General features: G+C 45.4%; 2 protein-coding genes across 4 annotated transcripts; one reads left to right on the top strand and one right to left on the bottom strand.

Annotated features, from left to right (window-relative positions):
- Window positions 1-290: 290 nt before the first annotated feature.
- ARMC7 (armadillo repeat containing 7) lies at window positions 291-5,347 on the top strand. The gene is made up of 3 exons (XM_077251734.1): window positions 291-465; window positions 3,391-3,534; window positions 4,863-5,347. Exons 1-3 carry the CDS (start codon window positions 375-377, stop codon window positions 5,198-5,200), a joined length of 573 nt encoding a protein of 190 aa, XP_077107849.1. The 5' UTR covers window positions 291-374; the 3' UTR covers window positions 5,201-5,347.
- A 6,698-nt stretch (window positions 5,348-12,045) lies between these two features.
- On the bottom strand, window positions 12,046-21,278 carry JPT1 (Jupiter microtubule associated homolog 1). 3 transcript variants are annotated; one of them, XM_077251733.1, is made up of 5 exons: window positions 21,124-21,278; window positions 17,343-17,494; window positions 15,292-15,374; window positions 12,508-12,526; window positions 12,046-12,388 (listed from the first exon to the last, which is right to left on the bottom strand). In XM_077251733.1, exons 1-5 carry the CDS (start codon window positions 21,177-21,179, stop codon window positions 12,273-12,275), a joined length of 426 nt encoding a protein of 141 aa, XP_077107848.1. In that variant the 5' UTR covers window positions 21,180-21,278; the 3' UTR covers window positions 12,046-12,272. The 3 variants fall into 3 exon arrangements, with proteins under 3 accessions (XP_077107848.1, XP_077107847.1, XP_077107846.1); XM_077251732.1 differs by lacking the exon at window positions 21,124-21,278 and adding an exon at window positions 20,916-21,057 and having other exon boundaries at window positions 12,046-12,382; XM_077251731.1 differs by lacking the exon at window positions 21,124-21,278 and adding an exon at window positions 20,916-21,053.
- Between the last annotated feature and the right edge of the window lie 254 nt (window positions 21,279-21,532).

Below are 21,532 nucleotides of genomic sequence, written 5' to 3'. Positions count from 1 at the left end.
CAGCAAACGGTCCCATGCAGTAAAGCCTTGATGTAGTGAAGCTAAAGGACCTGTAGGTGTCACCCTATGTCCATACTACCTATGCGTACGACGCGGTGTTGGAGCTCCCTCTGGCGGCCATTCTCATCACTCACACCCATTGATTATGGAGTATGTCCAAAGTGCTCAGCCGCGTTAAGACACAAACATAACTATACTAAAAACTAGATCGGATCACGTTCATGATGTATTAACCTGCTGCATTCCCCCCATTCTTAGGTCATTTGATAAACTGTTACTTCCGCTGTCAACGTGGCTTCACATGAATCACTTCCGCTCAGGTCACAGTTCACTTCCCTGTACCGGAGCTCGGGCCGGGGCTGCGGCAGGACAGGATGAGCGGCGGGCCGTGCCCAGGCGCAAGCGCAGATCGCTTCTGGTACCTGCAGACTCTGGTGACCGAGTTTCAGGACACGGATAGCACAGGTGATGTGTCCATAGTGTCACTGTGTGTGCGGCACCCTGACACAGGCGTCCAGAGAGGCTCCCTTCACATCAGGCACATGGCATAAAGTTGCAGGTGTCATCCATAGGCTGCCATGTAAAATCAATAGATATATATGTTATAATATTGCACAAAATACTTTTTTTGTAGTCTGTATTCAAGGCATAGCAGACCGTGCTTTCACTAGATGTACTAATGAAAAAGACCTAGCACTCAACTTGATGCTTTAGTGAAGTATTTATTGTAGTACCCAACAAACGTTTCGGTCCGTCATATGGACCTTCATCAGTAACGTACTATGGTGAGACTTGCGTGTAGAGACAATATAGTCCCGGGGTACATATGGCGCCATATGTACCCCGGGACTATATTGTCTCTACACGCAAGTCTCACCATAGTACGTTACTGATGAAGGTCCATATGACGGACCGAAACGTTTGTTGGGTACTACAATAAATACTTCACTAAAGCATTAAGTTGAGTGCTAGGTCTTTTTCATTAGTACATTAAGGTGTGGGAGCCTACCTTAGCACCATCCTAGCAGTTCGTGCACACGCCTTTTTTCTTTCACTAGATGTACTGACATATACTTACATTCCTGGGAAATGGCGGAGGACGTGTGGCACCATCAGGGGCCATAGCATCGTTCACTGTATGGGCACCGCAGAAGTGATCACCGACTAATGTGCACCCAGTGGGAGACGGGGCACACACTAATGTAGGGTGTCCTTGGCCAGAAGGCTAGCAATATGTCACAGTGCCTAACTCTTCACCAGATAGCAACCATCCTAATGACCAAAAAGGTGACCGTGCCCATCCTGGTGACCTCTTAGGGTATGTTTCCACGGTCAGGAAACGCAGCGTCCAGATGTTACAGCATAGTGGCTGGGATTTTATGAAATCCCGTCTCCACTATGTGTGCAGGGACGCCTCCGGCTTCCCTGTGTATACACACATGCGACGCGTCTTTCTAGACCGCAGCATGTAAGTTTATCTTGCGGAGACGCTCAGTCTCTGCAAGATAAATATCACCCGTTCAATGTATAGGTTGCTGTGATTCCACATGGTTCAATGAACACATGCGGAATCACCATGCGTACAAAACCCAGTAGCACTTTGGACGGAGCGGACATGTGCTGCGTCCAAAAGCGCTGCTAATACTGACCATGGAAACCTACCCTTAGGGGTAGAACGCAGGCAGGGAGGAAGGAATTTGTACAATTAATTGATTTGCTAGGATTTCAATTTTTGTATCACCCAGATAACCCCTTTAAAGGGAGTCTGTCACCCCAAATTTATACTTCAAACTAGTCACATAGTCTTGTAGGAAATGGATCAACAATAAAAATTGTTCTGTATGTCTTTAAATCCTATACTACTTTCCCCCAAAAAATGACTTTAATTTGTAATATTCAAATCAGGGTGCTCAGTGCACCTGTGGCGTGGCTAGAAACCTCAGTGCAAAGTTGCACCCAACTTAGTTAGATTACAGCCTCTCTTTCTGTAGTGATTGATGTAGGACAAGACTGTTATGTGATCACTGAGGCTATGTGCACATGTTGCAGATTTTGCTGCGGATACGCAGCGGATTGGCAGCAGTTTTCCCTGAGTTCACAGTACCATGTAAACCTATGGAAAACAAAATCCGCAGTGCACATGCTGCGCGGAAACGTAGAGCTGTTTATTCCGCAGCATGTCAATTCTTTGTGCGGATTCCGCAGCTGTTTACACCTGCTCCATAATAGGAATCCGCAGGTGTAAAACCGTAGGTGGAATCCGCACAAAATTTGCAAAAAAAAATTTGCGGTAATTCTGCAGGAAATCCGCAGTGCGGATTTACCAAAATCAGTCTGGAAAAATCCGCAACACTTTCCGCAGCGTGTGCATGTGGCCTGACACTGTGCAGGAGAAAGTACACAGATCACTCTCTCCTCGCCTCTGACATTGTTTGTTTCCCCTATCACTTCAGATCAGGACAGAGTGCACACAGATGACTCTCTCCCCCCAGCTGACATCACTACACAGCTATACCCCGGAGATATTGACAGTGAGGAGAGAATGATTTGTATGCAGTGTCCTGCACTGAAGTGATAGCAGAGGAGAGTAGCAATATCAGAAGTGAGGAGAGAGGGATTTCTTTGCCGTCTCCTGCACAGAGTCAGTGCACATATAACAGAGGTTTATTTTCAGACAGTGCTGTAAATCAATATAGAAGGAGTGGCTGTAATCTATATGTGTGGGTGGTACCGTGAACTTATATATTACAATAAAAAATTTTTTTAAGGTAATGGAAGGATAGTTTTGAACATGAAAGTAACTGTTATTGTTGCTCCATCTCCTACAAGACTATAATGTTAGTTTGGAGTGTAATTTTCGGGTGACAGACTCCCAATCTTGATGTCGCTGACATCCAGGTTCTTAGGCTACGTTCACATTTGCGGCCAGCGCCGCAGCGTCGGGCGCCGCAGCGGCGCCGCATGCGTCATGCACCCCTATATTTAACATGGGGGCGCATGGACATGCGGCGCACTTGCGTTTTGCGCCGCATGCGTCGCTGCGGCGCCCGCGTCGGGGCGCAGAGGACGCAGCAAGTTGCATTTTTGCTGCGTCCAAATTCAATGAAAAAAACGACGCATGCGGCGCAAAACGCAGCGTTGTGCATGCGTTTTGCTGCGTTTTTGTTTGCGTTGTGCGCTGCGGCGCCGACGCTGCGGCGCACAACGCAAATGTGAACGTAGCCTTACTATGGTGGAGCTCTGTAATTTAAAATGGTGATATGAGAAGGGCATCACTGGATTTCATTTAGGGGGCACAAGGGGAGGAGAGTCTTCATTCCACTCTATAATATATTCAATCATAATATTTGCTAGGCCTACTTTTACTGATTTTCCTTTTTTTTTTTTTAGATGCCAAAGAACAGGTCTTGGCAAATCTGGCCAACTTCTCGTATGACCCTAAGAACCTCAAGTATCTTCGAGAGCTGCAGGTTCCAGACTTGTTTCTGGATATGCTGACTGAAGATAATGAAACCCTGGTGGAGTTTGGAATAGGTTTGTGGTACCAGTAAAACATTCCATTTTGTGGTTGTAAAGAAAAAATGAAATCCTCAATATAACCTACTGAGAAATTTATTAGATAGAAATGAAGTGTGCCATAGCAGGCTCAAATCAATCAGATAGTCGTGTGACTCCAGTAAATCTTGTGGACCTAAATGCATAATCTCCAAGAGGGTCCCCAACCATCAATGGTCTTTATTACTATTGGTTTTCTTATATGGGTGAAAGGAACACTTAGGGCCCTACCTGATTTCAGGGCCCAGGTATTATTGCAACTCCTGGACCCATAAGGCCATGTTCACGCGTTCAGTATTTGGTCAATATTTTACCTCAGTATTTGTAAACCAAAACCAGGAGTGGGACAATCAGAGAAGTATCATAGAAACACGTCACCACTTCTGTATTTATCACCCTCTCCTGGTTTTGGCTTACAAATACTGAGGTAAAATACTGACCAAATACTGAACATGTGCATGAGGCCTTATAGTTACACCCCTGTAAGGCTCCATCTACTCAAGTCATTGCACGTAATCTGGAAGATAATGTGGCTGGTCTGCAATACCCGGCACATCCCATAGACCTAAAAGATGTTGTTTCTGGGGAACCCATGCAATTCAGATATTAATAAAGGGATCAACACCTGTAACACAGCTTGTGAGGTACTTTAATGTAATCTTTACTGACTAACTGGCATCAGTTGATTAGATGCATGGTCATTTAAGGCCTCATTCAGACATCAATGATTCTTCTTATATGCAAAAAGCTGACCAATTTTTATCAGAGTTTGGTCCATGTGTCACTTTTTGACTATTAGTTTCATCAGCTTTTCTTGAGTGCAAAAAAAGGGATATAAATTTCTCAAGTGTCGTCATCTCCACAGTCCTGAACCGCTCTTAACACACTAAGGGCTTATTCAGACGTCAGGTTTTCTCAGTATTTTTCATGGATACGACTTGTACCTATTATAGTCTACTGGACTGTTCACATATCCATGTATTTTTGTGAACATAGTGGTCCGCACCAAATCATGATCAATGTTTTGCTTTTTGCTTCATTCTCTTTTGTGTTTTTTCATTTAAGACAAATTAAATGAAGATAATAATACCAAAGAATTTGTGATTGCAATCATTTTCAGGAAGAAACTGAGTACTATCTGACAGAATTGCAGGGGTGGCAATACTTTTGGCCACAACTGTATCTTAGCTGTATGCCTTCACATTACAAGATGGAAACCACTTCAAGGAATTTAGTATGTAGAAGCAGCAGGAATGTCTTATCACAATGAGCTCATGGTATAATTCATTTTTTTTTTCTTTTCCAAGGAGGCCTCTGTAATTTATGTCTGGATAAAGCCACGAAGAGTCACGTTTTGGCTTCAGGGGGTGTGAGCCTTGTTATCAACTGTCTATCCAGTCGTCGTGAAGAAACTGTTCTCTCTGCTATAACGACTCTCATGTATCTGAGCACAGCTGCCTCCCGCACAGAAATTACCACCCAGCCTGTGGTGGAGTGCATGCTCCGATTCTCACTCTCCACCAACTGTAGGCTTAGAAATCTAGCCATTGTTTTTCTGGAGGACTATTGCACTGAAGCACAAGTGCAGGAAGCCCGGACTGTAAACCAGCACACTGCACTCGGTATACCTCTACCCAAAGACTGACCGATCCATGATTTCCCACAGAGACCACAAACACTTGTGCTAGTAAATATGTTCTGCTGCCAAGAGGACTTGTCTACATACCATAAATGTCAAATGCAGTTTCATTTAGAAACATTTTATTATGCTCATTAAAATATTAAGAACAGCCTTTCACACCTCTGCCTACACATCTAGCAGAACGCAGGCTGCGAGTAGCTTAAAGGGGTTGTCCGAATTACCACCTAGCCACAGAAAAGGCATTAACTTGTTTATTGGTGGGGGTCCAGCCATTGGGGACCCCATCATTTGGCAGAACGTGGAACTTTTTTCCACGTTAAAATGGAGCAGCAGTGCACATGCTCAGCAGCTGCTCCATTCATTCCCTGCGGTGCTGCTGAGTGCTGTGTTCTCCTTTTTCCGGCAGCCCCACAGAGAATGACAGAAGCGGCAATCAGGCATTCAATCTGTAGCTCCATTTTGTAACGAGGATAGAAGTTTTCTGTCTGGAATTTAAAAAAAAAAAAAAAAAAAGTGTATTCATTTACTAGAGCATTGCCATTTTTCCACCCTCGGTACTGTGTTCCCCACCGGTCTCAAGGCATCAACAACCGGAGGTCACATGACCACTGTAGTCAATTAGTGACCGAAAGCCTATACATTTAGTTCAAATAGGAAGGTGAAAGCTGCACGTGACCAGCACCCGTGTGGCACTCCTTGCCGGATGTTAAGACACAGTACTGAGTGTAGTGCCAGTCCTGCTATTTCTTACAACACCCTGAATTCGTTCAGTTTAACTTGTAAATTGGGGTACAGTGCCTATAGCTGCTATGCAAACAAACTGAATATGTGGGTAGTTCTATATTTTCAACAGGTCTGCACCACAATTTACTGAATAAGGGCACTTGTGTATATATGATATGCTGCAGAAAGAAAGGTGCATGTAATCACCGTTTTGTAAGTGGTCCCTAGTCTCGCCATTCAGACTCTTCCCCCCATTATGTGATAGATTGTTCTTAGTGAAACTATGCTTCAACTGCCATCACTCTACATTACAGGATGATGTTTAGTCTTAATTCACGTATGGGCATTTCTTGTCTGTCAAGAGGCACACGGGGATAACAGAGCGGCGGTCTTTCAGTTCACGGCAGATGAGAACTACTAGATCGGTGGGACAAGCATGCTACTCTTATCACCAGAACAGGAGGCTCATCATATTGTATAGCGTACTTACAATTGCTCATTTTGTGCTTCTACCCAGCTAATTCTTCTGTTTTCCATTAGGTCTGTGAGACATCACATGATTAAAAACTGACTAACTGATCCTTCTAATCTCTACGTAGAAGCAGGAAGACTCTTTTCCGTGCATAAGTCATCCCTTTCTTTAACACCTGACCCAGCAGCTCTGCTCCTCCCCTGCCAGGGACTTTGGAGTGATGTAGAATTGTAGTTCTAATGATGCCTCATGCAGGGAAAATAGATTTCCTATTCCTGCATAGAGCTTACAAGAATTCAGTTAGTTCGTTTTTAATCATGTGAAGTCACAGACTTCATGGAAAAGAGATGAATTAACTAGGCAGAAAGGCAAAATGAGCAATTGTAAGTCCACAGTGCTATATCATATGATGACTGCAATATATTAAGAGGATAAAAATTTGATGGAAGGAGGAGTGCTTCTTTAAAGGGAACATGGTCACCAGAAAAAAACGCTATTAACCTGGAGATATGGGCTTCATTTGAAGGTGAATAGCGTTACTAACCTGCCCCGTGCCTGCACATATACATAATCCACATATGATTATAAATGGCACTTCCCTTACAAATCACAACAAACTCCTCAGACTAGATAACAGACCGAGTACTGAAGAGATCTATTAAAAATATTTTTTTCATTGAAATATCAAAAATTCAATTTAACATTAAAAAAAAGCAGAATGTCCAACAGGGGACGCTAGTGTGACCAAACCAATATGGGAAATATATCAATAAATGGAAGGGGTTTTAGAACATTTCAGGTACTGTGACCACCCTTCCTTATTAGGGCTTACATATCAGGTATCCTACATATAGACTCGAAACATCCTGGCTCAAAAAAGTCCCATGTCTATAGGGATGATATAAAGAGGTGTAACCAAAGTACCACTCAAACTAGCAGAGGGTCTTGTAGTTCTTATGTGGCACTTACGTGAAGATAAGTCCAATTTAGTTCAAATCAGTGTTAGACCAACGTTCGGACTGGTCAAGTAAAATAGATGGGCACATAGGACGTTACAGCCCAATCAAATTAATGTAGTCGCCCCTGACACACCAGCAATCCAATATCATTATGTGCTTTTGAAAGATACCTGTATGTGATGATATAGATGAAGGCCCTGAGATGGTCATCACTCGCGTTCCCTCACCCCGATGCACGTTTCGCCGCCAGCTTCTTCCAGGGGTAACAGCAATAATCGAAGCTAACAAAGAGGCAATCCCTGCATGTGTTGTGGCTGTGGAACTGCCAGAAACATGCCGCCGCTGGGATTCAAACATTTTTCGAGCACGCCGAAGACTCTCGCTTTGTATCCAAGCATGCTCGCTCATTACTGTCCATCTGACAGCAGCACTTACATGCTGCTTGTATGGGGGTGTGCGCCGGTCCACATGCCCAGCGCATACATGGGAAGACCAAGGGCTAGGGCTGTCCATTCCTATGGTCCCCAGCCAAGGTTAGATTTTTAAAAAACTCTTTGAAAGGCAGTGTTTTGGGATACAAAATATACCTGTGTGGAATCACGCTACGTGTGGGCTGCATAAAGCAACTGACGGGTTCCCTTTAGAAGTTGCAATGAAGTAAGGGTTGCGGACTTGCAATGGTAAATACAACTTTGCATTTGTCTTTATTCAGATGTGAATGCAGCCTGTGATTTCCAGGCCTGCCCCAGACCCTCCAGCCAGTCTCATGAGAGAGGCATTGGCTTAGAAGAGCCTGGCCAGACCATGAACCATGGACATGTGAAGTCAGCTGTAGTTTTCATCTGGTTAATGCTGTGTTGTGATTGAAGTCTCCATATATTGTAAATTGCATGTGCAATAAGAGAAACTCACGAGTCTCTTGCATCAATACCCGGCACTGCTGCCAGCACTCGGGACCGGAGCATGGGGCTGCATGTTTTTCTATGCAGCAGCACGCTCCGGTCCCGGTTATTAATGTGAGAGACTCGCATTGCACACGCAAGTGTGACCCCAGCCTAAGGCTCCTGCATCTGTTCAGCTGGGGCACCATGCAGCAGCTGAAACACAAAGGTGGTTACACCAGCTTCAATATATTACATTTTTTTATTAATTGTACATATGGTTCCCGCAAAACAAGAGTCAGACATCTGCACCAACAGGGTCACAGACTAGAATGGTGCCAGCAGAGCGAGTATGCCTACTGGAGGAAGAACACCCAGACATGGTAGAAAGTGATGCAGAAGAGCACAAGTTAGCGCTGCTGGTACCATTATAGACTCTGGCCCAGTCTGCCTACCCCGGAACGCAATGCGAGAGCACCCTTATCAGCAAGAGATTATCGCAGCAGGACTAGATAGCCTCCTGGTCCACCCATGCTCCAGCACTGATTAGCAGCTTACAGTCAATATATGAAGTACACAGAAAGCTGCTAATCAGGGGTGTGGGCAGGGGCCACCAAGTTCTGCTACATCTAAAACAGATTTTATCACAACTGCTGCACCCAGTGAATAAAGTGATATACTGCTGCAATCACGGTCTTCCTTACATTATGCTGCCCTTCAATGAAGTATAGTAGAAACAGGAGAAAAGTAAAACTTCTGATCTACAAGTATAAAATCATGGATGGTAGTATTTGGACAACTGGCAGGGTGGGGCAGTGGTCACCTAGTCCTGTATGCCTCCTGACACGTTTCTCCTTGTAGGTCTTCAGGGGAGGACATGTGCACACGTGTTAAGGCTATATAGGGCACATTTAGCTTATGGAAAGCTGGGGACTGTCCTAGGAAGGGTAGGAGCTATGCGGCTTCTAGGGCTATTTTATTGACCTACAGGGCAAGAGTCAGTGTTCAAGTCTCTTCTCTATTAATGACTTCCACCACTGTGGCTGTCTATATTCTGTGGGTAATAAAGGTGTTTTCCTTTTATATTACCCTCTGATTTTATAATTTGATTAAAAGCCAAGTTTTACTTCACGCTGCTACTATACTCTAGAACATGTGAGTTGGTGATCGGACATTGATCAGGGCTACTGGCCCTTTAAGTGAATGTCAGATTTGTGCAACTTCCATCTGAGGGATTTGTGGACAATCCCTTAAAGCAAGCAATTTTGATGCAGTTTTCTGCTGTACCTTATGAAGCCGTTGTGCCACTGTGTGCAGGACATTTGCTCGCCTATATGACATTACCATGCAGAGTACCTTTGTAACAAATAGTCCACTCCTTGCACTATTAGGTATATTTGTTGTGGATGAACCCTAAACCACAGAGATGCTAAAAAGGTGGTCTGCAACTCCAAGCATTTGTTAGTGGCCGCAAAAGGAAGATTACCATAGCATCTTTAACCCATTACTTGCCAAATTAAAGTTTACAAGTACGGATTTTTCAGAAAAAGGCGTCCCAATATTCAATTAGAATGACTGACATGATTTCCTATTTTGAAAACATTCATTTTACAAACAAAATTGGACCCAATTATAAAATCTTAGTTGCTAAAAGCTAAAGATTAGGCGTCCCAAAAAAAGGACATTGGTAATTACAATGGTATATGAAGTAGTTAACCCATTAACAGTCACTGAGCACATTAACGTTGTCTGAGCAGATGTTTAGAAAGACTACACTGAGCAAAGTATATTAAAGCACACTGAAATAACAAAATTCGTAATGAATATACTTAAGTGCTTGCTTGTAGGATAAATGGCAGACTATTTAGAAACAAAGTATTGATATTGGAGGAACTGAGCAATGGTCAAGTAGTAAAGAACCAGTGGCTATAAGTTGTAAATAAAGTTGAGCCCCCCCCAAAAAAATAAATGTACTAGTGACACATGGTATACCTGCAAGGTATGGTATACAGCAGTTACAAGTCTCGCATTTAATCCTGTTGGGTCTGTTACTCTTGCCTTATCCTGTTGCTGCATATTGATCAGGTTCATATCTTCACACTACATAAACACTTGTCAGTACGCTCTGTGGATAAGTCACTCTGGCTTTACCACCATTTATATTTACTGTATATGCATTTCACCACCACTTCCCAATGCCATTTTTTCTTCTACAGTTTCTTGGCCATTTTTACTCTTATGACAGCCAGTGTATGGGCCCATAATATGCTAACATTCTCCATGGATTTTTTTTCCCCAAAGGGACATGCATGCACTTTGATGCATATACCATCTCCATATATGTCTGACGACATTCTGATATTTCACAGTTGTGGACACAACAGATTTTTGCACCCCTGTTTTACTTCTAAGGCTGGCATCACACTAGTGACTTAGACAATTGCAATGCGATAAAAAAAGTTGCATTGCACTTGGACCATGTTACACTATAGGGCAGCTCCAAGCAGCCGATTTTTTTTTAGGCTGTGTTCCTTGGTCTGAGACAATCGCAGCATGCTGTGATTGTCACAAACACTTGGCTGGCTCACTCGCACACATAAGCCTATGGGTTCGAGTGAGACAGCGCACATCAGATATCATCCGAGTGCTATGCGCTAAATGTGGACCCCGGCAATGGTGGAGATGGAGAAAGTAGTTTCTCTGCCTCCTCCGCAGCTGTGCTCCGATCTGCTCTGTGCGAGAGGCTTGGAGCACAGACGCATGACTCTGCTCCGGCTGGCAGCAGAGCAGGAGCTGAGGGTCATTAGCCTCTCACATTGGATGCAATATGCTAGTGTGACGCTGGCCTAGTATATGCACAACTTGTATACATAAAATATTTAACATTGCTATCATAGCAGTTTGTATCACCATTATTCTACACTTGTGTCATTCTGCACACTCCTTGTATTTGTCAGCAATGTGGTCACCTGTGTATTTTGCAGGTGTACCATCTATGTTGTTAAGGCTACTTTCACACTAGCTTTTTTGCAATCTGTCGCAATGCGTCGTTTGGCTGAAAAAACGCATCCTGCAAAAGTGCTTGCAGGATGCGTTTTCCCCATAGACCAACATTAAGCGACGGATTGACACACGTTGCAACCGTCGTGCGACAGTTGCGCCGTGTTGTGGCGGACAAAAAACGCTACATGTAATTTTTGCTGCCGACGGTCTGTTTTCTGACCGCGCATGCGCGGCTGGAACTCCGCCCCCACCTCCTCGCACCTCACAATGGGGCGGCGGATGCGCTGGAAAAATGCATCCGCTGCCCCTGTTGTGCGGCGCAGAGAACGCTAGCGTCGGTAACCTCGGCCCGATGCACTGCGACGGGCCGAGCCCGACGCTAGTGTGAAAGTAGACTAACAATTAATATGTGTCTCAAACTTTTTTTACCATTTAAAGCCACTGGTTCTTTTTGACCACATTGCTTGTTTGTTCCTCCAACAACAATACTGATCAGATGCGTGCAGGGATATTGTGAGATGGGTGATGGAGGCATTTAGCTGATGGGCATCTTGTGGATTAGGTGAGAGATTAACAGGTTTGTATGTAATCTCAAGACTAAAGGAGACTGACAAGTGGTGGTCCCTGAATTGTCTAAGTGCTACCGTTAATGTAAATTACGGTAGGTGATAAACCCTTTAACATTGCTGGACTAGTCCAGTAACGAAGCAGCTCACTGTCTATGGGCTTTGTACATGGAGCCTGGTGTGGGCAAGAACATTAAAGAATCAGCACTTGAGCCACCTTGAACAAAACCAGTACCGACACTGCTTAAAGATGGAAAACGTTTAAATATTTTTTATTATGTGAAACATTAATAAGACAAACATTGCTACTAGAAATACAAGTTCATGCCTCTTCCAGTAGTTCCAGGAGAATGGGAAGATACACAACCATTTGTACAAAAGTCAAGACAAAGTGCTTTAAACCAAGGAGAGATGTACAGTCATACATGGGGGAAAAAAAAAAAATAATAATGTCAGTGGTTATTGCATTGCTCAGCCCAGGACCAGACTGGACTTTCCTCCAGGAGGGTTTCTTCTGCTGGGTACAGCTACAGGGGCTGCTGGCTGTGCAGGTTCTCCTGAAGCCTCTTTTACAGGTTCTTCTGTTTCTTAATAATAAAATGATAAAAATTAGTGACATTAGACCCCCTAGGATTAGTAGGATGGGTTTTAAAACAAATGCCAGAATCCACACAATGAGGACAAGCATAGTGTGCATTATACTCACCAGGTACGTCGGCTTCTCCCTAGAAGAGAACAGATGTATAGTAAGTCATTTGAGAAATATCACAATGCCTTATACAAGGGCCGGGCAAACATCTGAAGTGTTGCCCTGTCGCCATTAACTTCCTACAGAAAGTCAGAAGTTTAGATAATCTTGGAACTACTTATCCCAGGGCATTACTGTATGAAAACTAGTCTTGCATTGTACATGGGCAGCCTCAGTACCCCCTTATTGGTTTATGCATATTCTGCAATAAACTAGTGTATGACCATCCAAATATGCATCTCAAACTACAGCCCCCACAAAAAAAAAAAAAAAGAAAAAAAAGAAAGTTGGCAGACTATCAAGTCGTATTAAAAGAAATGTCTTTAAGTCCTACATTGATTAACCATATATGAAAGGTTTAGAGATCAGTGGGAGGCAACAAATCCAGCAATACAGTGTACTAGTCTGTACACTACTTAGTCAGTTACTGCCAGAGCCAAGTTTAAGAGGGAAAATGTCAGTAGGATCAACCCTCCCAAGCCATCTATATGGGCATGCAGGTCATAAAGAGTTGAAGTCCATTTTCACTGCAAAGATTAGTCTGGTTATAGCTACCAGTACAGCAGATGAAACATTTTCCCGTTACAAAAACACATGCAGCCTTAGCTCAGGTGCAGCCAAGCTAAAAGTAGCCAAGCTTTGGATGCAGAACATTTGATTCTTCCAAAGCACAGTTAACTATTGAATGCAAGCGAGTCTCCATGTGTTAACTGAACCATGAAGATTTACCGCATTCAATATATTCTAGGGGTGAGATTACCCTTATGGAGACACTAGTCTCCGCAAGAGAAGTTGAGATGCCAGTCTGGAGAAACATGCTGTATGTCTGTCTTGGCATGTGACCTGTGGGTGTCTGGATGCATAGTGGGCATCCACCATGCTGTCACCTGCAGGTTTGATGCTGCATAAACCCTTAGTGCTGTCAGCTCTGCTGTACTGCTCCCCAGCTGTATCCGAGATTGATAAAAGCATTGTGAAGGATAACTGTACATCAGAAATGATCTGCCATTACAAGAGTTAGCTCTGACAGGCAACTCCTGGTCTCACTGCAGTCATTACATCTCACACTGGTAACGCCTTTTATTTAAGATACCCTCTGGAAGCAGATTGCCATGTAGATCAGTGTCCTGCCCATCGTCTAACAGATAATTTAGAAAACAGGTCTTATTCCAGAGAAAGCCATCAGATAAAGACATGTTATCCAGCTTCCAATGACATACATGCCAATATAAATAGCTTTAGGGAAGGTCCTTAGGATCAGCCCTCCTAAGGCGTTTTCTGAGAACACCCATCTACAGGCAGTTAAGGAGGTGAAAGGACTGCTTTTCTGACCCTCCCTGTGTTCAGTGCCAATCACTGCTCCTTGTATCCATTTAGCTGCAGTGCCGTCAATGGTGGATTGCTGTAGACCAGTAAGCTCAGCAGATCTGCCCACTTGGCTCTCAGGTTGCGAGCCATTTGTGACATGAATTCAGCGCTGCAGTCAAACACTAGGTGCAGCTTTACTTGTAGGAAGACAGACACTGACAAACCAATATCCCTGTAATCCAGCAGGCACCAATACAAACAGATTAAACAGGAAGGAACCATGTGTAACTCAGATTCTAGGAAGTATGCATCATTCACATCAGCAGGACATGAGGTCACAGCATGAGTCATCAGATCCTTCCTTGTGGAGTATACATGACAAAGCAGGTCACCTGCAGCATAAACTGCTCCCCCGCTACATATCCAGATAAGTCACAGCAACCTCAGCCTTGCTTGAAGTCACAATTGAAGGGCTCAGGGGGACTGTCAGGATGATTTACATATGGAATCAGTTGTACCTTTTAAGAGAACTTCATTTAAAAATAAAAAAAAATAGAAAGAAATCCTCAGGCACATTCATCCTTAAGGAACATTTACACTTCAATGTAGACACCAGTTTCACTTATCTTGCCAAGACTCATTCATGATCATCGTCAACAGGGTGCAGATCACTGGATGAATGATAAACACTTGTTTGTCAGGTGACTTTTTGGGCAGCATCCTGTGTAATCAGGACTTAGATGGCAGCCCATGTGCACGTAGCGATCTAGTGTAGAGGATTGGCTGCAGTATGATTTAGCTTTGGTCTGCTTGTGTACACAGGCAAACTACTGCCAATCAGTGAAAGCTCCCTGATCAGTGGTCATACTGTGCCAGTGGTCAGTCTCTAAACTGACCTTTGTGGGAAATTTACCCCAGATAGTGTATGGTTTGTGGCAATACAGACACCCCCAGTGCACATTTAGTTATACAAGCCATATGCTTATAAGGTTAGCCTTCTCATCTGACAAGAGGCACTCTTATTGGGGACTAGGTTTTATACAGCCACACCACTACATACATGCAGGATCTATGCTCACCAGTTTGACCAAAGTTTTGAAGTCCTGGATAAAGCAGGTTATTGGCAAGAGTAGCCAGGATAAATGGAATCAGGCAAACATGCCTGATCCTTCTACTACAAGCCACCCTGACTGATTTGCAGGTTGGGAAACAAATTGGAGGCAACCAAAGATAGCTGGGCTGATCCCATGAAAGCAATGTCAGCTGAACCTTGCACCAACACATGGAGACCTTTATAGACAACAGTTCTTTAGCAGCTACTCCTTTAAGTACATATTGAGCAATTTGTCACCCTGCTAAGGTCAAGATTAGGACTTAAACACCATTTGTCTTATCTGATAAAAAAAAAAAAAAAAAAAAAAAAAGTGTACCAACCATGTAGTCTGTGGCATCACTGTATTCATCCTGTGTACATGTGATGTGTGGATCGTCCCCACAAGCTGCACTTTCTGAAGCTCCTAGAAGACAGGACATCTTGTCACACAGAGCAAGTCTCAGAATCTGTCACCCAGATGGGTATTGGAGAGAAGGCATTTATGAGAACTGTTGAGGCACATTACTAAGAAACCATTAGGATTTTCTCATTGCTGTTCTTCACTTACAGAAACGATTAGATGAACTCCTTGTGTCCTGCCCAACAGCTGCAACAAGTGTACACATCAATTATGCTTGAATTTTACTTTAATGCAGTGTTAAAGCTTTGTTAATCCTAAACTTGGGGTTTCCTGCATTTGATACCGATGACCTATCCCAATAATGTTACCAATATTAGATGGGGTGAAGATGTAGGACCTGGCACTGATCACACCCAGCCGATCAGTGGTGGGGTGCCTGGTGCTGGATCCTCAGGGCATGAACCCAGTAGTAGGTGAGCAGTTTAGATGCCTAGACAACTAAGGAATTTTAGGAGCGTGCATTGCGGGTCTAAGCAGAAACTGATTTTAGAGCAGTCTCAATCAAGTGGTGTTTAATTGCGGAGGTGCCACTAGTTGTGAGAATAGACTGTGCCACCCCACATGAATAGCAAAATGCTGTACTGCACTTGTGTCCATCCCACAGACTGCACAACCACTGTGCCAGTCACTGAGGGAGCAGGTCATTCATCGGGAAAACAATCCCCGTTCCCACTGGAACCTCAGCAATTACAATTCACAGCTTCATACAGTTATCAGACAGGAAGAAGCCACGGGGCAGCACCACAACTTCCCTGTAACCACTAAGAAGTTTCACAGGTTCTTTGGAACTCTTAAAAGCTATTTTTTCATATCAATCAGATCCTGCAGTGACCTTAAAGCAATGCTGCAGCAAGTGAGCTCAGCAGCTCTACCCAAGCAGACCGTCACTGGCTACAGGGCTGACTTCACATCAGTGCTGGAAGCAGGCATTGGCAGACTTTAGGTGCATAAGTAAAGCAGCTAAAAACCTGCAGGTGGTGACAGGGGTCAATGAGCCAGGAAGTTCCCTTTAAGAATAAATTCTGATACCACTCATTGTTGGTATGCTCTATTGACTATGCCCTATCAGGACTGAGAGAGAACCATTAGGGCTTATTTTATTGACAGTTGACCCCCAAAACAAAGCAGTAGGTATTCACCCTCCCCAGGTCTAGTGCCAACTCCCTGCCACATGCTGAGGTAGTGTCTGTGGTGGCATCATGCCAATAGTGCACCTCCTTGTCACAGAAGGAGGCCCACACCATTACGACCAAGGCGGTCTTTATGAGATACTGTTACCTTCGTTAACTTTTCCCATTACACATCTTACCATCTCCAGTCCTGTAATTAGCAGCAAATTAGAAGGAATCTGTCAGCAGGATTTCAAATCCCTAAACTATTTATATGTACATGTAGCTTTACAGAGACAAGTCCAGCAATACCTTAACATGGCCAGTCCACTCCTCTGTTACGGGGAAATCCGCATTTGAATTGCTAACTAGATGTCTATGGTAGGCTTGAAGCCTGTCACTCCAGCTCTACTCCTCACCCAAGACCACCGTCTCCACCTCCTGCTTGACCAAGTCTGCCACTTAAGTTTAGGCAGAAGCCAGTGGTGGGTGGGGAATAGAGCTGGAGTGACAGGCTTCTCATCTACTGTACCTCTTCAGCCTCATTTGCATCTCAAATCAAACACTATTCTCAGTGAGGAACAGACTGGCCATGTAAAGGTATTGCTGGAATGGAGTTCTATACAGATTTAGTCCTTCCAAACACATATGGGAGGAAAAGCTTTGACCGATTCTGGTATGTGTTCCTAAATGCCAAATATGTAACGTTACCACCCTTCATACATTACATTCATTATGTAGATAAGGGTGGCATAATTTCCAGGACACATCTAGTCAGTTCACCTGGAAATCTGCTACTGCCATCAACATCCATCTAATATATGCAGCATTAAACAAGGTGAGGTACACAGGAATAGTTTACCAGGCTCAGAAGCACAGGATGTAGGTGCCGGCTCATTGTCTGGAATGCCAAATATGTTGGAAGCCATCTTGTGTCGTCTAGCAGGTTGTTGCTGCTTTGAAGCTTCAACACCAAAAGAGAAACTGGAGCCACCACCAGGAGGTCTCAGGACCCTGGAATAAAGATTTACTGGGATAAGCCAAATAGCAAGGTGAAGTCATTGCACCCACCCAAGCAGTTTTTGTTCACTCATTAACAGGGGTTGTCCAGTGGAAAGTAGTCATCTACCCACAACAGAGGAGATAAAAGTTTAGATCAGTGGGGTTCACACCAATCAGGAGACATTCCCATTAGAACCAAGTGGCAGTGAACATACCCAAACCCTCAGTAGGCCCATAGGGAGGCAGTTGAGCATACCCAAACCCTCAGTAGGCCCATAAGGCATTAATAGAACAGGTGCACTGCTGCTCTAGTCTAGTGGGGGACAACACTGCCTTACTGCTGTGTACATGGAATCACCATATTGTTGCTTTTGGAGTGACAAGTGAGCAGCAGAGATAATGGGGCTCAGGGGTTTTTACAAGTTATAACCAATTTTTTGTGCAAGTGTCTGGTCCTCTGAAGTAACTCAGTCACCAGGTTCATTTCCTTATCTATCTGAGCGGCATGATGTAGGGGCATAGACACTGAATCCAGTGATGTCACTTACTGGGTGCCTGCTAACATTTTGATAAAAATCCGTTTATCTGCTGAAGATCTACCAGTTCTCTGAATGCTGAGCTCTGTACAACCCCACACCTACCACTGATTGGCAGCCCTCTAGCTCTGCATAAGCAGAAAGCTGCTAATTGTTGAAGATGGGGCTACACAGAGCTCAGTTATGGAAGACTACATCACAGAACTGAAATCTATTGATCAGTTCTCAGATACTCACCATTGCTGGGTCCATCAGCAGGGCTCCCTGAAGCTGCTCTGGTCCTGGTGTGACCAATGTAGATGGCTCCTGGTTAGAGCAGTGGTATCAGCACTACAGCTATAGCCAAGACACTGGTACCAGAGCAGCGGCAGGGAGTGAGTTCTATGCATTTTACATAGTTTGAGGCCCATTCCCAGAAAAGTCAACCCCACCTGAAAAGTCAAAACACAAACCCAGTCTTATAAGGGGGCAGTAAATCCTGAAGTTCAATGTTCCACCCATTAGGCCTCATTCAGATGAGATGATTGCTGACGTTTAGCAGATATTAAAGCCTCAAATCCCAACCTGACCCAAACTTACAGCATCCTAGACCCCAATAAATGTTAGTTGGGGAGTCAGTGAAACCCACCTTTGGACCGGTCCCTTCATTACAGCCATCTGAGTGCAGCACCAAGCAGGGCTGTGGAGTCAGTAAGCCAAACCTCCAACTCCACCAAAATGGACTCTGACTCCACAGTCCTGGCACCAAGTGGACCCTAGGTTGAGTAAAGCACTGAAGCCAGGTCCAGACCATGACATGTGGGCCTATGAAGCTGAGATATTCAGGACAAGAGTCCTGCAGGTAGCCCATGCATCGTGGTCTGTATGACATCTGTAAGGCACCAGTGTGAATCGTGCCTTAATACAATGGTTCCTTCCTAACAGTTCTCACCCATTTAGTAGTCCTAAAATAAAGACCTCCCCCCCCCACAATTCCTGTGACTGAATACCCATCCAGATACCATATAGTAAATAACAGATCTGAGGCAAATCAGTACGAGAGATTAAATTAGGCCATTTACACCCCCCCCCCCAATATGTGGCAGGACAGTATGTGTAGAGACCACCTTATTCCTGCCACACATTAAGCCATATATAAACATACCAGACCCCCACACTAATCAGGATGCCGCCATACTGGAGTAGCGCACATGTGACACTAGTACATTTCCTTTGTTAAATCTTCTCCGGGAAAACAGCAGCTGATCCGCCTCAGCCCTCACAACTGGGCCAGATACAGACTACTCATCGCCTAGTAATTCAGCAGGGAGGAGGAAGCAGCGAGACCCCGGCTGACAGCAGCACAAGATTCCCAGTGGTAACCCCACCCTGAAAGGAAACCGCAATCCATGACAGATGGAGGGGGACAACACGAGTCCAATTCTGCACATGCAGGATCACAGGAAAAGCCAAGTGTCAGCCTAAACTGGGGTCCTCTGGGAAATCCCACCAGGCTACGGATTAGGGCAGAGCATGGATACGATGGCATCTACTGCAGCTCATCTCCACATACAGATGTTGGCAGGAGAAGCAGATGCCACAGCTGCAGCAGGCTAATATTTTGTTCACTATTAGATGTCAGATTTTTGCACAAAGACCACTATTCTCCCCCCAGTGATGCCAGGGTACAAGGCACCTACTGATGTGGAACACCCATTCTCCCAGACACCCCAAGGCACCTACTAATGTGGCACCCACCCATTCTCCCACACACCCCAGGGTACAGGGCACCTACTGATGTGGAGCACCCATTCTCCCACACACCCCAGGGTACAGGGAACCTACTGATGTAGAGCCCACCCATTCTCCCACACACCCCAGGGTACAGGGCACCTACTGATGTGGAGCCCACCCTTCTCCCACACACCCCAGGGCACCTACTGATGTGGAGCCCACCCTTCTCCCACACACCCCAGGGCACCTACTGATGTGGAGCCCACCCTTCTCCCACACACCCCAGGTACAGGGCACTACTGATGTGGAGCCCACCCTTCTCCCACACACCCCAGGGTACAGGGCACCTACTGATGTAGAGCCCACCCATTCTCCCACACACCCCAGGGCACCTACTGATGTGGAGCCCACCCTCCTCCCACACACCCCAGGGTACAGGACACCTACTAATGTGGAGCCCACCCTTCTCCCACCCCCTAGGGTACAGGGCACTACTGATGTGGAGCCCACCCTCCTCCCACACACCCCAGGGTACAGGACACCTACTAATGTGGAGCCCACCCTTCTCCCACCCCCTAGGGTACAGGGCACTACTGATGTGGAGCCCACCCTTCTCCCACACCCCAGGGTACAGGACACCTACTAATGTGGAGCCCACCATTCTCCCACACACCCCAGGGTACTGAGCACCTACTAATGTGGAGCCCACCCTTCTCCCACACACCCCAGGGTACTGAGCACCTACTAATGTGGAGCCCACCCTTCTCCCACACACCCCAGGGTACTGAGCACCTACTAATGTGGAGCCCACCCTTCTCCCACACACCCCAGGGTACTGAGCACCTACTAATGTGGAGCCCACCCTTCTCCCACACACCCCAGGGTACTGAGCACCTACTAATGTGGAGCCCACCCTTCTCCCACACCCCCCAGGGTACTGAGCACCTACTAATGTGGAGCCCACCCTTCTCCCACACCCCCCAGGGTACTGAGCACCTACTAATGTGGAGCCCACCCTTCTCCCACACCCCCCAGGGTACTGAGCACCTACTAATGTGGAGCCCACCCTTCTCCCACACCCCCCCAGGTACAGGGCACTACTGATGTGGAGCCCACCCTTCACCCACACACCCCAGGGTACAGAGCACCTACTAATGTGGAGCCAGCCTCAGGAGTCACATTACCCAGACAGTACAGCTTTAACTACCAGATTAACAACACCAGGAACTACGCAGACCGACAATGCAGATGGAGAGCAGTAGATGCTGGCACTTGCAGTACACCCAGGAGTGAATTTCATGCAACAGACAGCACAATGATCATGCGGCACCACACAGGGCATGCACATACGTTACCGCCAACCCGCTCGTTCACCGCCATTAATAACAGTACCTGGAGCTACTGCGGCTTTCGGGGTCGAGCCCTTTGAATGTAGAAGTCGTTGTCATTTCGTCTGCCGGTAGCTACTAACAGGCAAAGTGAAACGTTACGGCATTTATATATAGGGTTACGCCCCTGGTGGTGTCTTATTGGTCGCTTCGAACCGTTACTCCTCCTCTGATTGGCTAGCAGCTGTACTCTGCACAGACTGTTGGCCCTTACTACCGCCACTCTAGTATCAGCTCCTGATTTCTGCGCATGTGACGTAAAAATCCCGCCCACTGACATAAAGTCACCAATGAAAGGAGAAGCCGGTCTCTCCTCCGTGCTTTTATTGGCTCGTGAGCCTGTCGGTCATTTTTTCATTCTTTCTTTGTGAGTGAATGCTGGTGGCAGTGTGAGGTCACTGGGAGGGAGAGTG

Source organism: Ranitomeya variabilis, chromosome 4 (assembly GCF_051348905.1).
Source record: "Ranitomeya variabilis isolate aRanVar5 chromosome 4, aRanVar5.hap1, whole genome shotgun sequence".
In the NCBI taxonomy this organism is placed as follows: Eukaryota; Metazoa; Chordata; class Amphibia; order Anura; family Dendrobatidae; genus Ranitomeya; species Ranitomeya variabilis.
The sequence above is the reverse complement of the archived record's forward strand: the minus strand, read 5'-3'. Positions and strand labels throughout refer to the sequence as shown.

Bases quoted from the DNA above. Each gene is read 5' to 3' on its own strand.
- ARMC7 (XM_077251734.1), top strand. From the start codon at position 375: ATGAGCGGCGGGCCGTGCCCAGGCGCAAGCGCAGATCGCTTCTGGTAC. The intron at 466-3,390 runs GTGATGTGTCCA...TTTTTTTTTTAG, and splicing joins TCAGGACACGGATAGCACAG to ATGCCAAAGAACAGGTCTTG. The intron at 3,535-4,862 runs GTTTGTGGTACC...TTCTTTTCCAAG, and splicing joins CCTGGTGGAGTTTGGAATAG to GAGGCCTCTGTAATTTATGT.
- JPT1 (XM_077251731.1), bottom strand. From the start codon at position 21,031: ATGAAATTCACTCCTGGGTGTACTGCAAGTGCCAGCATCTACTGCTCT. The intron at 17,495-20,915 runs GTAATGTGACTC...TCTTTATTCCAG, and splicing joins GTTAAAGCTGTACTGTCTGG to GGTCCTGAGACCTCCTGGTG. The intron at 15,375-17,342 runs GTAAACTATTCC...CCTGTCTTCTAG, and splicing joins ATCCTGTGCTTCTGAGCCTG to GAGCTTCAGAAAGTGCAGCT.